This window comes from Chlorocebus sabaeus, chromosome 25 (assembly GCF_047675955.1).
Source record: "Chlorocebus sabaeus isolate Y175 chromosome 25, mChlSab1.0.hap1, whole genome shotgun sequence".
Taxonomy (NCBI): Eukaryota; Metazoa; Chordata; class Mammalia; order Primates; family Cercopithecidae; genus Chlorocebus; species Chlorocebus sabaeus.
In genome coordinates, this window is record NC_132928.1 from 21,709,529 (window position 1) to 21,726,957 (window position 17,429).

Genomic DNA, 17,429 nt, shown 5'->3' on the forward strand with positions numbered 1-17,429 from the left:
ACATACTGTCACATGGTTCCTGGGAGGGGCACAGACTGATTTCACTTGTTTTATAAAAGATTGAGTGATACTTTTGACTGTTAGTTTATGTCAACACTTGAAAACAAGGTGAGCAGGCCGGGCACGGTGGCTCAAGCCTGTAATCCCAGCACTTTGGGAGGCCGAGACGGGCGGATCACGAGGTCAGGAGATCGAGACTATCCTGGCTAATACGGTGAAACCCTGTCTCTACTAAAAATACAATAAACTAGCCGGGCGAGGTGGCGGGCGCCTGTAGTCCCAGCTACTCGGGAGGCTGAGGCAGGAGAATGGCGTAAACCCGGGAGGCGGAGCTTGCAGTGAGCTGAGATCCGGCCACTGCACTCCAGCCTGGGCGACAGAGCAAGACTCCGTCTCAAAAAAAAAAAGAAAACAAGGTGAGCCAGTTTTTTTTGTTTCTGTTTTTGTTTGTTTCTTTGTTTTAGACGGAGTCTCACCCTGTCACCTAGGCTGGAATGCAATGGCATGATCTCTGCTCACTGCAACCTCCGCCTTCCGGGTTCAGGCAGTTCTCCTGCCTCAGCCTTCCGAGTAGCTGGGACTACAGGCATGCGCCTCCATGCCCAGCTAATTTTTGTATTTTTAGTAGAGACGGAGTTTCACAATGTTGGCCAGGCTGGTCTCGAATCCTGACCCCGTGATCTACCCGCCCCAGCCTCCCAAAGTGCTGGGATTACAATTGTGAGCCACCGCACTGGGCCCAGTGAGCCAGTTTTGTAAAGCTATTCAGAGATTAGCCAGATTTGACTTGATAGGGGATCAAGCTTGTAGGATTTTCAGGAAGGCAGGCTGTGGCCCCTTGATCAGGCTTTTTGCACAGGAGGTGCATGACTATGAACTACCTGCAGTACAACTCTTTTAAAGCCAGTGGCTTGCAGTAAATCATGGCAAATCAGCCACCTAGGAAGCCATTTCTAAGCCCAACCCCCTGCCACAGTCTTCCCCCAGATGGCTGCCCTGCCCAGTGGGCTGAGAGCGGGGGGCGGAAGTAGCATTTGCTGGCAACACTTGCCAGTACATGTGTTGCACCCCCTCACTGCAGCTGCAGTACTATTTCAGGCTGTTGATGGAAGAACCCATGTTCTAATCCCCAGGATGTGGTGGTGGGAAGACCCTAAGTGGTGGTGTTAAGACCCTAAGTTATATTGTTTTATTCACTTCCCACCGAGATAGGCTACAATAGTATTAAATACCTATAGGTTAGACATCTTTGGGGTCTGTTGTACTACCTACCAATTAAACAGTTTTTGATCCACCCACCACACTCAAAGCTCCAGCCTAGGTGTTGCAAATACAAACAAGTAAAAGATTTTTGCTCTCAGGAGGCCCTGATTCCAGTCCTCAAATGAGTAGGTGCGAAATCGAATTCAGCATCAAAGCACAAAAACAATGTTTTGAGACGTCTTTTCGATAAAAGCAGTTTATGGCACACTCATTGAATGCTTAAATAGTGCCACATTGCTAAGTCATGAGAAGCAAAATGTGACTGGGGTGCCTCTCAAACAGGATTATTTTGTTTTATTCATTTGGATGCAGACAGCTCTTTACCTAAAATTGCCATTCTGAGGTGTTTTTGCACAATCAGTTAGTAATCAGGTAGAATGTTTCTTCCAGAGATAACATCTTGAATCAGGTTTATGAAGCCATGCTATCAACCTAGGTAGAAAACGCTTTGTAGCACGTGGGTCCTGCTTATCTAAATTTTACCAGATTTTTTAACCGTAAATTTATAAGCGGGTCTTGGTGAATAGATAATGAAAAAAATTATTGAATGGGGAGGCTTATCAGACTGACAGCACCTTCAAGCCTCATGCAAGTTGGACTGGCAAATCCCACCTGTGGAAGTAAACACTAATGAGTCCTTAATAAACATGGATGAGACAAGTCAAATATTTGGCCAATTTAGGTGAAACAGAAATAAGTCTAGAACTGGATAATTCTTTGTGTAAGATACTGACCCAGACCTTCACTTTGAGAAGCTGGCGTGTAGGTTCAGGAGAGTACCTGGCAGACTAGTGTGTCCATACATTGATGGAACTTGAGAGTTTTCCTGGAACACAAAAGTTGTACTTTTGAGTTTATTCTAGTATGATGGTGCCCTACCCTATCTTCCTGTTCAGTTCACCCAAAGAGTCTTTAAATTAGTGTTCCCTGGGTCCCATCCCTACAATCTCGGGTTTTGCTGGTCTGGGAATGGGCCTGGACATCCCTGTTGTTTTAAAGTTGAGAGCCTCTCTTCTGTGGTCTTGTTCCTAAAATGCTTTGCTACTTAGTGTGGTCTGAGGGCCCCCAGCACTGGTGTGTTAGTTTCCTGTGGCTGCCCTAAAAAATTACCACAAACCTGGTGTCTTAAAACAACACACATTTATTCGTACAGTTACAGATGTCAGAAGCCTGCAGTCAGCTCACTGGACTGCAAGGGCCGCCCTCCCTCTCAGAAGCGCCAGGAGAGAATAGGTTTTCTGGTCTTCTTCAGCTGCTAGAGCTGCGTTCTTTGGCTTGCACCCCCTTCCTCCGTCTTCCAAGCCAGCAGGGCAACCTTTTGCTTCAGCGGCCACATTGTCTTCTGGCACAGTCAAATCTCCCCCTGCCTCCCTCTTAGAAGGACCCTTGTGATTACATTTAGGGCCCCACCTGGATAATCCAGGATAATCTCCCTATTTCAATTTTCTTAATCTCATCTGTACAGACCCTTTTGCCATATAAAGTAACATTCACAGGTTCCAGGTCTTAGGACCTGGATATCTTTAGAGGCTGTTATATAGCCCACTACAAACAGCAGTTCTTAGGAACTCATTAGAAATGCAGACCTCAGGCCCCAACAGATCGATACCTTTTGAATCTTCTGATTCTAATTTCTGTTAAGAAGATCACCATGTGGCCGGGCGCGGTGGCTCAAGCCTGTAATCCCAGCACTTTGGGAGGCCGAGACGGGCGGATCACGAGGTCAAGAGATCGAGACCATCCTGGCTAACACGGTGAAACCCCGTCTCTACTAAAAAAAAATACAAAAAATTAGCCGGGCGCGGTGGCGGCGCCTGTAGTCCCAGTTAGGGAGGCTGGGGCAGGAGAATGGCGGGAACCCGGGAGGCGGAGCTTGCAGTGAGCTGAGATCCGGCCACTGCACTCCAGCCTGGGCGACAGAGTGAGACTCCGTCTCAAAAAAAAAAAAAAAAAAAAAAAAGAAGATCACCATGTAACCAGCTAGCACACTAAGATTTGAGAAGCATGATGCTATGGGAACCTAACCAAAGTATTCTCTAATCATTGAGTCCCAACTTAAATACAAATTTACAGACTATTCTTCCTAGGAACTCTTTCAGGTGAAGTATGTTAATCAGAAGATAGATAATTTTCCTGAACACCGTTCTGAAGTGCTTCTCCAAGCATTTGTTTCTGAATTCTCTCTCAATGAAGCCACAAGCCCCAAACATCAGGATACTGGGGCTCCTGTTTACAGTAGTTTAGCACAGGGTTTGCCACTGCACCATATTATAATAGCGTGGGTTTTTAAAAAGCTACATGAGAGAGGTAAATCTTATAAAGGAAGGTGGAGTCTCCTAACATCAGTTTTACTACCTCTGTACAGGTTTCCCTGGGTTATGTACTTTCAAGTCAGGAATCAGGATGGGTGGCTTTTTCAAATGTTATCTGTACTTGTAGCAATTGGTTCACATTCTGCTGGTATGTGAGAGGGAAGGAAAAATTGTTTATTGACCACAGAGCCACAATATTATACTTGTCCTATACTTAAGCAATAAGGGACAGCATTTAAAACTCTTTTAAAAATGTTAATTTTGGCTTGGTGTGGTGGCTGATGCCTGTAACCCCAGTAATTTGGAACACTGAGGCAGGCAGATTGCTTGAGGCCAGGAGTTCAACACTAGCTTGGCAACATGCGAAAGCCATTGGGGAAGCTAAGTTGGGAGGATCCCTTGAACCCAGAAGGCTGAGGCTGCAGTGAGCTGTGATTGAGCCACTGAGCTCCAGCCTGGGTGACAAAGCGAGATCCTGTGTCAAATAAAAAATAATTTTGATCTCACAGAAGAAGAGGGCTAGTCTTATACCATATCCCAAATGAAGTTTAAAATGTCTTCTGGGGAATCACAGCAATGACTGAAACTTCTGAAAAGTGACTAAGTTTGAGCTGGTAAGGAAGGGATTGTCAAATGCCGTAACAGTCCACAGGAGGGCAGCAGTGCTCCGATTTACAAAGGATCAGTCATAGTAATGTAACCTTTTCTGAGTGAGCCTGGATATTCTGATGAGAACAGTGTAGTCCAGGAAAAAAAAAAAAAAAAATCCGTATGTACAATCACTCAATTTTGAATCTTTTCTGGAAATTATTAGACTCCATGTTAAATCCTACTCAAGTACAAGTATGCAAAATTTAAAAATATGCAGAAAAGCTCATTCTTGGTTAAAATGTTAGCTGAAAGACATTACTAAGTTTTAGAATAACACAGAGTTGCCTGTTTCCCACAAACCCTAAAATCTACTTTAACACCACAAATTCATATTCCTTCTAATCGCAAGTCTCTTCAGCATTCTTCCGGATTTATTGTTAGTTACCTTACAAAGTAACTAACTCTCCCCATGTATTTTATGCCAATTTAAAAAATACATTACAGTCTCAAGGTCACATAAGATTTTCCAAAATGCTCTATTCATAGTCAGTATAATTTTCAGGCCGGGTGCAGTGGCTTACGCCTGTAATCCCAGCACTTTGGGAGGCCAAGGTGGGCGGATCACTTGAGTTCGGGAGTTCAAGACCAGCCAGATCAACATGGAGAAATCCCATCTCTACTAAAAATACAAAATTAGCCAGATGTGGTGGCGCATGCCTGTCATCCCAGCTACTCAGGAGGCTGAGTCAGGAGAATTGCTTGAACCCGGGAGGTAGAGGTTGCAGTGAGCCAAGATCGTGCCATTGCACTCCAGCCTCAAAAAATATATATATATATGTATATATACACACATATACATATATAATTTTCACCTAGTCTTTTATTAAACAGATTGTTTCAGTATTTTTATATTTATTTGAGACAGTGCTTCTGTGTTTCTAAACCACAGATAGCCTTGTTCAGTTAGCCAAACGACAAAACCTTAAGTCTTCAATGAAATTTTCTGATTTAATAGGCTGAATTAAGAAAGCCATAATTTTCTTCTATAAGCCTTCAACTTCTATCTTTACAAGTTTATATAGAAAAATTGACTGTGGGGCGTGAGATTTACTAATGCATGGGTTTTCAACCTTAGATGCACATTGGAATCATTTACGATGCTTGAAAATCCCTACAGCCAAACCACATCCCAGATCAATTACACTGGAAATATCTAGGGATGGGACCCAGGTGTCCGTAAATCTCCCCCAGTGATTGCAATGCGCAGCCACGGTTGAGAAACACTGAAGCCTGCTCTGAGAAATTTAGCAATCCGACTGAAATCTGCAGAGAGCAACAATGATTTTTGCAGAAACAACCAAATCCTTCTAGTTACATAAATTTTATATTTTGTTGGGACTTGGGTTTTTATTTAGCTCTACATATGCGTTCATGGGATGTAGAAGATATATCTTCTACTGGACACATGTATATATAGATGCTTAAATGTGGCTATCCCAAGGTTAGGTAATAATAAAGACTATAAGAGCTGGGCAGAAATCAGGCACAGTTTCATGAAGGGTAGTATCTAAGCTGGGCCTTGGAAGATGCATAGGATCTCAACAGGACAGTGTGTTTCAAGCTACAGTGAACTAGGAATACAGCAGAAAGCACAGGGGAAATGGTCAGGCTTGACTAAGAGTAGGTTATTTGAAGAAGGGTGATAGAAAAGGCTTGGGGAAGAAAGTTGGGATTTAATTGTAAAAGGTCTTCAAGTATCAGGCTAAGAAATATGGACTTCATCCAGTAGGTAATGCAAAGTCACTGGATACCTCTGTGCAGTATCTATGTGATGGGTTGGGAGTGGAGAAGCCTGGGGATACTTAAGGGCCTGAGCTAGGAGGGACAGGATGAATGGCTGTGGGAGTGGAATGGTTAGAAGACGGGCCCAATTAGAAACATACTTCGATTTGAGACGAAACCCAAATAACACATCATCATGAAACGTCTCCAAATGTACAATTTTATTTTAGCAGATTTCAAGAGTCAATTTTTTACAAAGTGAGCAATAAAGAACTTCTATAAGTGAGACTTCTCATTTTATAGCAAATACATTTTTGCAGCTTAAAAAATTTTCTTAAATTCATATACACTTCTTCCTGTCATTTAAACTTCCAGAGAAAACTGATCTCCATATATTTAAGTAACAAATTTGACAGAATACATATTTATACATAGATCTCTAATATAAATATTAAATTTGAAAAATCAAATGTGAAGCAGAAACCACTATACAAGTATATTGTATAATATTTATTTTATACATTACAGTGTTTGAATATACTTCAATTAGGTTTTAAAAAAACACCATTCCTTGCTTCTAAGTCATTGCGACATTTTTGAAAAGCATGTGACATGGGTATAAACTTCAACTCTGTGCTTACTTCAGAATTCTTGTTTGTTCTCCTCAAACTTTTATCTTCCTAAAGCATCTCGCCAGAGATTACAAAGGAAAGGAACATGTACAGAGCACTATAAACATGTCTTTGGACAGTAAAACAGTATTTATTCTTCTACACTCTTGATTCTCCAATCATATCTTCCTCAAGGCAACGTTTCTTTGGCCCAGTTTGTGCAACTAAACATAAAATTTCAAAACACAACTTTTAACAGTGTGATCTGAATTGGGAGTGGCAGTCCCTGCTTTTTGCCCACTGGCTTCTTTGAAAGAAACTGCTTGGCTAAGGGACTCAGTAGAGGGCTGAGATCTGCCTGAGTATAAAGTGCTACCTGAGTTATATTTACTTTTTTCATTCCTTGGTACAATCAACAGCAAATAGACAAAGTGAAGTTACCTTCTTGAGATACATGGCTTACTTTGTACTCTGCCTTTTAGGAGATGGTAAGACACATACATAGGTAAGAGGCTTCTACTAGCCAAGGCAATGTAGATGGACTAAGATTCTCACATGACTTGAGGTTATCTGATGAATTTATTCTCTTCAAAACCACCCACTTTTAGATGGCATGTTTAACACCTCTCTTTATTTAAGGAGGGAAAGAAAAACACATGTAACCAGAATTCAGAGTGGGTTACTCAACCTAAGAGAACATATGGAGTTCTCTTTGGGAAAACCACAAGGCTACAGTGTTCACTTCACACCATGAAGTGGCACTCCTGTTACGGCTGTCAGAGTCCTCTCACTTCTTATGAAAGGATGCATCTGATTCTGAAATTACTGATATATGCCATCAGTTAGGGATGTTTTAAAAAGTGAAAACAAATGCCACACATACACTTTCTAGCTTTCTGAAATCACCACATTACAAAAAATAGATAATTTACCCTATTAACTTTTAGAGAATTTTCCAATAATATTCTTGGTTAAGGAAGTCAAGCTTGTGCATATTCCCAATTTTCAGTGTTCTTGTTTTTAATGCACAAGAGCCAAAGTAGTATACACATATTCGTAAGGGCTTTTTACAACAAACGATATGTAAAATACATTCCATAGTTGGTGAAAGAATGAATCTTAAGAGTTGGCATTAATCTTTGAACAAAAAAGATTTCAAAGCCACTTTCTTTACAAAGAAAATATAATTTCATTTTGAACTATATTTCTTTAATTTTGCCAATTTTATAAAATACAGCACATCCCTGCTTTAATACAACCAGGCATGCTGTGCTGACTCGTCCAATAAATCTAAGTGTTATTTAAGGGAAAACAGGCAATCTGTTCATACCCAAATTCATACAAGTTTCAAAGAAGCATCAAAGCATGCTACCTACATTCAAGCCACATTGGAATGTTAGTTAAGCCACAGTTGCATTCATGAGAGTGAAACTAGAGAATAACAACTGCGTATCTGAAGATTTTAATAGAGGTCAAAAGATGAACTAGCAAACGAGGCTGTGGAATCCACTCAGCCTCTCTGCTCTGCTGGAGGGGTTGATTTCGTCTGGTAAGTGGCATATTCAGGTCCCCCATCTGCTTTCCTGCAAACCAAGGTATAAAGATCGTGTCAAAGATAAATATAATTAAGTACAGAAATTAAATTCCAGAAGCCTATTCAGAAAATGAACAATTAAAAAAATACTTTATACTACTGAGTCGCTAACCTGGGAAATAAATTATTCTTTTAAAATAATTTCAAATGTTCAACTGGTCTCACTGTAAAAAAAAAAAAACCTTCCTTTGTCCCAGTCTTATATTTCTGATCCCGTCCAAAACAAGAAATAGAGCAGTAGCATACAAAGTACTTAGTAACTATGTCCTCATTTTGATGTAGGGTCAATGGGAAAGACTGGAGACAAATGCATGCTTTCCTGATCCCTCCATTTTAAAGCTGTAGCTCTGGCACAGAACCTTTAAAAAGATAGTGGTTCTAACTGTTCAAGTATGTGATGCCTCATCTATCCCTCACTATCAAGAAAATCATGTATTCCACTAAGAGTCTCCTAAATAACAAAAGTTTATGTCACACTTTTAGTATAACAATAGACATCTTTGTAAAACCTATTATTCTAGTCTAGTGCTGGCCAAAGATAGATGATGCCAATCATACATGTAATTAAAAATTTTCCAGAAGCCACTTTTAAAAACACAAATAGAAAAAATAATTTTATTTTCTTTAACCCAGTATAACCAAAATATTGGGAGGTATTTTACATTTTTTTGCGCTTAGTCTTTGAAGTCCAGTGTGTGTTTGACACTTGCAGCATACCTGACATTGGGCTAGCCACTTTGGAAGTCCTTAGCAGTCACACATGGCTATTGAATATTGAACTGGACAGCACAGCTCTGGTCCCTCCCTGCCTCAGTAAATTGACTTTAATAAAAAAACGAAAACCAAATTTGAACCAGTCATTATTTACTAGTATGTGTGCCACAGCAAACACATTACCTTTCCAATGTCACAGCTAAGCATGTTAATTTTGGATACTTTAATAACCCATGTATGCCTAGTGTTCCATTATTGGAACACTAAGCATGTGGAATTTATCTCCTACTGCTCAAGGTCATCGCCAGGGTCTGATGGCAAAAATTTAAAAACTTGCAACCTCAGGCATAAATGGGTTTGTTCCTCTTTGTCGGGGAGGCCATCATTATGGTTCTCCACTGTGTTATTACTATACTTATAATATTGTAGTTCCCTAAGGACTGTTGTGATGACAGACTTAATGGTTTGGCCTGTCACTGAATTCTCCAAGACCACTATATTTTTCTTTTCTTTCCTTTTCTTTTTTTTGAGACAGACTCTTGCTCAGTCGCCCAGGCTGGAGTGCAGTGTGGTGTGATCTTGGCTCAATGCAACCTCCTCCTCCCAGGTTCAAGCAATTCATGTGCCTCAGCCTCCTGAGTAGCTGGGATTACAGGCATACACCACCATGCCCAGCTAACTTTTGTATTTTTAGTAGAGACAGGGTTTCACCATATTGGCCAATCTGGTCCGCCTGCCTCGGCCCCCCAAAGTTCTGGGATTATAGGTGTGAGCCACCGCACCCAGCCACCACTATATTTTTCTAAGTAAATATTTTTTTCCCATAGTAGTAGAATCTGTTTCTTTAAATACAATTTTAAATAGAAACCCAATCTATGCCAAAGATATAAGGCATTAACATAAATTTAAAGAAACATTTATTGGATATAACAATGAAACTATTTTGAAGATAGCAAAATATTAACTACTGCATTCATTCAATTATCTTCAAATGTTTACAGATACCCTGAAGCTCAGAGAGAGTCTAAAAACTATTTTCGTAGTTGGCTTTAGCCTCAAAAGTGTCCTAAGAGACTAAGAAGATACAGCAGGCTTCCCTTGTCCACGGTTTCACTTTGCATGGTTTCAGTTACCCATAATCAAATACAGTCAAAAAATATTAAATGGAAAATTACAGAACTACATTTTAGATTGTGTGCCATTCTCAGTATCATGAGGAAATCTCACACTGTCCCACTCCGTCCCTCCCAGATATAAATCATCCCTTCGTCCAGCATACCCACGCTGTGGACACTATGTGCCTGTTATTCAATAGCTGTCTTCGTTATCAGATTGACTGTCACAGTATCACAGTACCTGTGGTTAGGTAACCCTTATTTTACTTACTGGCCCCAGAGCACAACAGTAGTGATGCTGGCATATTTTTATAATTGTTTGATATTAGTTATTGCTGTTAATCTCCTACTGTGCCTAATTTATAAATTAAACGATCATAGGTATATATGTACAAGAGAAAACAGTATATATAAGGTTTAGTACTATCCCAGGTTTCAGGCAACCACTAGAGATATCCCCCCATGGATAAGGAGGAACTACTGTATATAGGACTGGGTAGGCCCAGACTGCCAATTTTGGTTAGTATGTTTTGTCTTTTGCTTTCCCCGTGATCAAAGACACCACTTTGCTTTTACTAAGAAATTGTCCTTCCAACTGGCCTTTGTAGATCCTGCTCCCAAACTTTTGATTATAACCTAGGGTAGGGCCTCACATTGTAAGAGGTGGGATGCGTATCTCCCTCTCTTCCCAGCTCTGCAGACACACATTCTAGCACACACAGAGGAATAGTTCCAATTCAGTTCGAAGACAGAAGGTGGACAGGGTCCAAGGGGTTAAGGCAATACAATCCATTTGAGGATTTTTTGTTTCCTTTTATATGCTAAAAATATCGCAGCCCAGGGAAACTGATAAAATATCTTTACAGAGTTATTTATATGTTGGAATTGAATAAATTTACAAAACTAAGTAAAATATATTTTGGTTTCTATAAAAGGGCATTTTTCTTCCTTGTACTTAAAATGAGTTGACTCTGTGGTTATTTCCCAGTGGGCTCACACATTCTTCCTTTTGGATTCACAGCTGTTTTACAAGGTAGAAGAAGTGAGATAGTCTGATAAAAGGACTAGGGGAACATAACTCTATTTAAAGCCTACGTCAAAGCAAAAGCCTGTCAGTACACATTATGTTTTCAAAGGGAATGGTATAAGAAAATATCAATAATGTAGCAAAGGGAACAGGAATGTAAATTTCCTCTTTGATATTTACTGCCAATATCTCTTTGCTCAGGTTATTGATATCTATATATCCACTGAATATTTTTCAAAATCAAGGACATCTGAAAATAAACAACAGAAAACAAATACCTTTTAATGATAAAAGCAAACCTTTCTCTCATCTCTTCTTCTCAGAGAGAAGTAAATTTTACTTCTCTGTGGTTCTCATCAGTTAGGTATGTGCTGAACAGAGGAAGGGAAAAGGGCTGAATAAAGTAGTGACTTCAAACCAAAAAGAAACAAGAGTAGCATAACAAGTGGAATAAAATCCAGTGTAAGAGAATAGCAGGAAAGCTGAGAATTAGGTTCATAACTTAAGACATTCTCATTCTCACTGAAGGACTGGAAACATGAATTTTGTGCTAGAAGCTACTTGAACTTTGAAGTCATATAGATCATACAGCAGATAAACAGACTGGAAATTCCTGTTTAATATGTTTATCTTTGAAGCTATTTTGCATGAAGTGAATCATGTCAAAATGTTTTCAAGGAATAACAGATTGTTGGGGAGAAATGGTACTGATCTCTAGCACCCTTGAATTTTTTTTTTTTTCCCAAGAGACAGCATCTCACTATGTTGCCCAGGCTGGTCTCAAACTCCTGAGCTCAAGCCATCGGCCTGCCTCAGCCTCACAAAGTTGCTGGGATTACAGGTGTGAGCCACCAAACCTGGCCTAACACCCTCAATTTTGAGGGAATACATTGAGTATGTATCAAATCCATGTAATATTATCTTAGAAATCAACTTTATGACATCATGTATTTTCAGATTTCTCTGGACTTTTGCATTAAGAAGTTTCTTCTTGTGGCACATCTGTTTTCAACAGATGAGGGGACAGCCTTGCCAAACTTCATATTACATGGCGTCTCATATTTCTGAGAGGGATCTAATTTTGTATAGATGCTTTCTAAACTAATTACAAAACATGTTTGTAGTTGCTTAAAAATTTTTGAAGGGTTAAATGCTCAAGAATTTGAGGGCTAACTAGAAAAACATTTAAGTTAATTTGATCCTTTTTTTTTGCCCCATGTCACTATATGCCCCAATTACCTGAATTGACTGCTATTTTTAATAAAGTAATTGCGTCAGTCAATATTAATGTAACATTAAAAATCAGTTTAGGTTACACAAAATAATGAATACCATTAATGGAAAAAAAGGAAAAACTATTTGTCACAGGTAATAAATATATACATTATGCAAATAATTTTCACTAACTTAGCCAAACTGTCACTTATCCAGGGATGCTTAGAGTTTAAAAAAAAATGCATTAAAAAAAATAATTACAAGTAATGAAAATATTTATGTAAACAAAAGGCATCTCTTGTTCAGAAGCACAGTCATGCCATGCAATACAGGACTCAAGCAGTAGCAAAGACAGAGCTGTGGCTTTCAAGACTAAAACGTATGGTAGAAGAATTAGTAAAGAAAGGAAATGTGAATGGAAAGGGAAGGAGCATGTGGATGGGACTGTTTCGAACCCATCGGTATCCTATACTGTTCTTAGCTGAGAGCTACGAAACAGAAAAGTGGCAGAATAATCTTTTGGCCATTTTTCATCAAGTAATGTAAATGATGTTGGATCATCCAACATCTTAAAATGACTATTTACACTGTTTTTGTATTTTGAGGTGAAGGCTGCAGAAGAGTAATTATGTTCCCAAATCATCATAAATACCAGTTTACAACAAATACATTTTGGGCCAGGCCTTAACAGCAATTTGAGATTATTTGTTTCTGGTAGCCTGCCTCCAGTTACTCCCGGAAGTGGAGAAGTAACTCCAGACATTTTATAGTCTTTATAAGAAGTTTCTAAGGCCACAACAGCCAATCTGGGGGGACAAGATTATGGACATTAAACAGTGCAAAGAAAATAATGGAAATCTTTATGTTTTTTAAGAGTTAAAAAAGGTAAGAAAAGCCAACTACTATATATTACCCCATAGCCTTTTTTTAAGGATACATATGGATGAAGAATCTTAAAAACTTCAATTATCTTAAATATTAGAAAAATTTGCCAATAAGCTTCATAGTGTTTCTTCAGACTTCAACACATCAGTAGTGGCCAACACCCTGGTCAGTGTAGTCCAGGCACAGCAGCAGCATCAGTGCTGGGAGCTCACTAGACAGGCAGGGTCTCAGGCTCCACTCCAAACCCAATGAATCAGAATCTGTACTTTAACAGATTTCCAGGTGATTAATGTGCACATTAAAGTCAGAGAAGCACTGCTCTAGACTCTGAAGAAAGATAAACCACCCTCACATTCAATTCAGCTATCAAAATAACATGGAACTACAAAGTAATAGATCCATAAAGAGAGCCTAGCTTTGGATTCGGCCATTACATATTATGCTGAATTTCTAGTCAAATATGTTCCTGTCATAAAAAGGGCAACATCTATTCTAAAAGATTCCTATGCAGTTTATATTTTAAAGTTCAAAGGCAATTATGAGTTTCCTCTCTCACACCATTTTTTGGACTATTTTTCCTCAAGTTGTGCTACTATTTACAGGATTATGTTGCATTGGCTAAAGATACCATACCTTCGCAAAATATTTTAAAATTTTAATGATGGCAATTGTTGGTTGGACCCTATGCTGTAAAATAATGGGCCTTTAAAAAATCACTGGACAAATTAATTTTGGAATCTCAGTTCACTATTGCTACTGAACCTTTAATTTAGGAGTGTAATAGATAACGATTCAGCTTTAAAAGATCCATTAAGGCCGGGTGCAGTGGCTCATGCCTGTAGTCCCAGCACCTTGGGAGGCTGAGGTGGGCAGATTACCTGAGGTCAGGAGTTCAAGACCAGCCTGGCCAACATGGTGAAACCCCAGCTCTAGTTCAGGTACAACAAATTAGCCGGTGGTGGTGGCGCACAACAGTAATCCCAGCTACTTGGGAGGCTGCGGCACAGAATCCCTTGAACCCGGGAGGCCAAGGTTGCAGTGAGCCGAGATCATGCCACTGCACTCCAGCCTGGATGACAGAGTGAGACTCCATCAAAAAAACAAAACAAAACTAAACAAACCCATTAACTGCGAGCTAGAGAGAGTTTGATTAATACTTGTTAAGGAACCTTTAAAAATTCTGATGCAGTGATATTTTAAACAAAGAAGGAAAATGAGTAGACTGTAACTTTGTTTTGTTTTCTTTAGAACTTGTTTCTACACAAACCTTATGGATTTGTAAAAATATTCCATTGATAATATTTTGTACTCACATTGTTGTAGATATGTAACTTTTAAAATATACAACTGATAGATAAATCAAATATGCATATTGTGTTCCATAAATACAAGATTTAAGATTCAAGTGAAGGGATTATGGGTATTTAAAAAGATAACCAAGTAATATGAAGAAAGTTTGAGTTCCTTATGAGTAAAGAATGTACTTTTATGACTTAGCCCAAACCTGGTGATCAGTATAAAAGGAATATATATTATAAAACCCTATTTTCTTTAGAAGATATGTACTTGTACATTTTTCTTCTATTCTAAGCCCACTCACTTTTTACATTTTTACATATTAAAAGACACACAGTTAATTGAGGTACCTTATAAATTTAACCCCTCTCAGCAACTTTAACTTTATCTAATCAGTTTTGCTGCAATCTGGTAAATTCAAAGAACATAAGAGGGAAATCGGACAGTGTTGTTTTGAATCTCCCAGTTTAACATGTATAAATAACAACTTTAAATGAAAAGACACCAAATTGGGTATTTAAATGAGATGCCTACATAGCTTCTTGCAACTAGCTAAGCTACACAGACAAGTGGAAACTTTCATTATAAAAATTCCAGTGAATACAACTGTCAAAGTCTCCACAGTGAAATACTTTAAATTTAATTTTGGCCACTAGTGCAATTTTGGAAATAGGGAATAGGGTAGAGAAGGCCTCATAGTGAGTGGTCCATGATTTGCTAAATAACTTAAACCTCAAATCCCAGAGAAATTTTTCTTAAAGTCATAATAGCTGTAGGAACTCTGCACAGCTGTTTTTATGTTGTAGTGATGTTAGAAGTAGCTAAAATATTTTTAGCAAAGAAATGTAATTGGTAGGACACACTAATGCAGGCATTTAAAAAAAAAAAAAAGATAGCATGCAATACCGATTACAAACTTAAGCTGCACAAAAGCATGTTAAGCATAAGAAGGACCAAGAAGTTAGAAGAAACATGCTTTAATTTACCCTTTCTTCTTCCTCCCTTGAAGAAATCTGTACAGGGCAACACAAATTACTGCAACTGCAACAACTACAAGAAATCAGGAAACAAATGACATATAATTCTGAAAACTAATCAAGATTCAAAATCTAGCAGAAGAAATAAATGTTGGTTACATTTCAGTGGTCAAATGTTATTTTATTTAAGCACCTACACATTTATATTCCATCCAGACTCTTTGCTATCTAAATCCAACTCCCCATAATCACTTACACAGTCCATAGTAAGTCAGAGAAAAGTCCTTGCTTAATTTAGAAAACTATCAAAAGCACATTTGGGAAGCCAACTAGTATTACTGATCATCTTGAGAAAATATGTATTACTTAGGCTTTGTTACTAAGTGGATATACAGAATATAACAGAATATAAAATCACTAACACAAGGGAGGTAGTAAGTACATCAAATAAAAGGTCAGGTTTTCCTAAATTGGTTTAACCAATTTACAAGCTGAAAAAACTATAGAAACTGGAAAACTATTTTTAAAACGCATGTCTTCACAATAATTATTTGACTTAAGTGGTGTCAAAATTTGTGATACTTACCTATGACAATAACAATCAGAGCAATGACCCAATCATCTGAGAAAGAAAACAGTTCAAAGATGTTGAACACATGGATCTCCAGATAGCATTTATTTCGATCAGATCATCTAAACACTTGATATGGTTTGGCTGTGTCCCCACCCAAATCTCATCTTCAATCACAATTCCCATAATCCCCACGTGTTGTGGGAGGGTCCCCATGAGAGGTAATTGAATCAAGGAGGCAGTTTCCCCCATGCTATTCTCGTGATAGTAAGTTCTCACTAGATCTGATGGTTTTATAAGTGGCTTCCTCCTTTACTTGGTTCTCATACTTCTCCTTCCTGCCATCATGTGAAGAAGAATGTGTTTGCTTCCCCTTCCTCCATGATTATAAAGCTTCCTGGGGCCTCCTCAGCCCTGCAGAACTGTGAGTCAGTTAAATCTCTTTCCTTTATAAATTACCCAATCTTAGACAGTTCCTTACAACAGCATTGATAATGGACTAATACAAGACTACAGAGGGAAAAAAAATTTTTTACATAGTTTTAGCATGACTGCTAGGACATCCAGGTCATTTTGACCATAGAACCCTTCTAACCAGTTTCCAGGTTAAGGGTTCCACTTGTGAAACTCTTAATGGGAACCTCATTTATCATTGTTTTTCTCTGTAGCTACCACATCAGGTTATTTAGTGGTAAGGTTATTAGAATTCACTACATTAGAGGAAAATGATTTTTGAAAAGTATTATCCCATGAGAGTTGGTTTAGTTCAATAGTCATTGTGTCATTTCTTATTATTTTGGTAGACATTTAATTTGTATTTTTTCCTCCAAAAGTGGATTTGTAGAGTGAGGCATAAATAAATTTCTATTATTCTATCACCCAGATGGTATTTACAGAGTCTTCACAAATAATACTTTATCTTATCAATCCCCTTCCCACCCTCTCTACTTCCGTACTCTGCCCTGCCCCAAAATTAAGACATAGTCCTAAATACCAATAGGATTCCCATAATAAATGAAACACCAGGGCACATGGATAAAAAATATATAGAGAAACCTGAGCATACATTTTTGACTATCTAGAGAACACAAAATCCTATAAAATCTTAATTTTTAGAAATGTTTCTGTCTGTAGTACCTTTGCTTCTAAATTGCCATTACTTTTATTAAATTGCTATAAGTCAAAACATAAAGTGCTGTGTTCAACTCTGCTCTTCTCATCTCATAAATAGTTATCAAGCATTTAATGGTTTAAGATGGCAATAGATTTACTGGCACAATGACACCTGGATGACAGATTTTGAAGGTAAGGCAAATACTAAAAAACAAGCCTAAGGTGCATTACATAAAATGATTAACCAATATTACTAAACTAGGGTAAGAAATGAAAGGTAACAGATTTTTGTTTTTACTGATTAAGAAATCTTTGTGTTTCATTGTCCTATATCACAGCTGTACTTCAGCATTTTTTTAACAT

The 17,429-nt window shown here is 38.4% G+C and overlaps 1 protein-coding gene across 10 annotated transcripts in view; it reads right to left on the reverse strand.

Moving 5' to 3' along the window:
- Window positions 1–6,147: 6,147 nt before the first annotated feature.
- Window positions 6,148–17,429, reverse strand: part of CD46 (CD46 molecule) — a 43,051-nt gene continuing 31,769 nt past the window's right edge. For 5 of the 10 annotated variants that reach the window (XM_007988617.3, XM_007988613.3, XM_007988611.3 and 2 more), the window contains 3 exons: window positions 15,969–16,004; window positions 15,392–15,455; window positions 6,148–8,142 (listed from right to left, as the gene is read on the reverse strand). In XM_007988617.3, the coding sequence (XP_007986808.1) occupies window positions 8,070–8,142; window positions 15,392–15,455; window positions 15,969–16,004 (173 nt within the window). In that variant the 3' untranslated portion in view covers window positions 6,148–8,069. Of the gene's footprint in view, window positions 8,143–11,287; window positions 11,381–15,391; window positions 15,456–15,968; window positions 16,005–17,429 lie in introns of all 10 variants that reach the window. The other 5 variants (XM_037985610.2, XM_007988616.3, XM_007988612.3 and 2 more) reach the window with 3 other exon arrangements.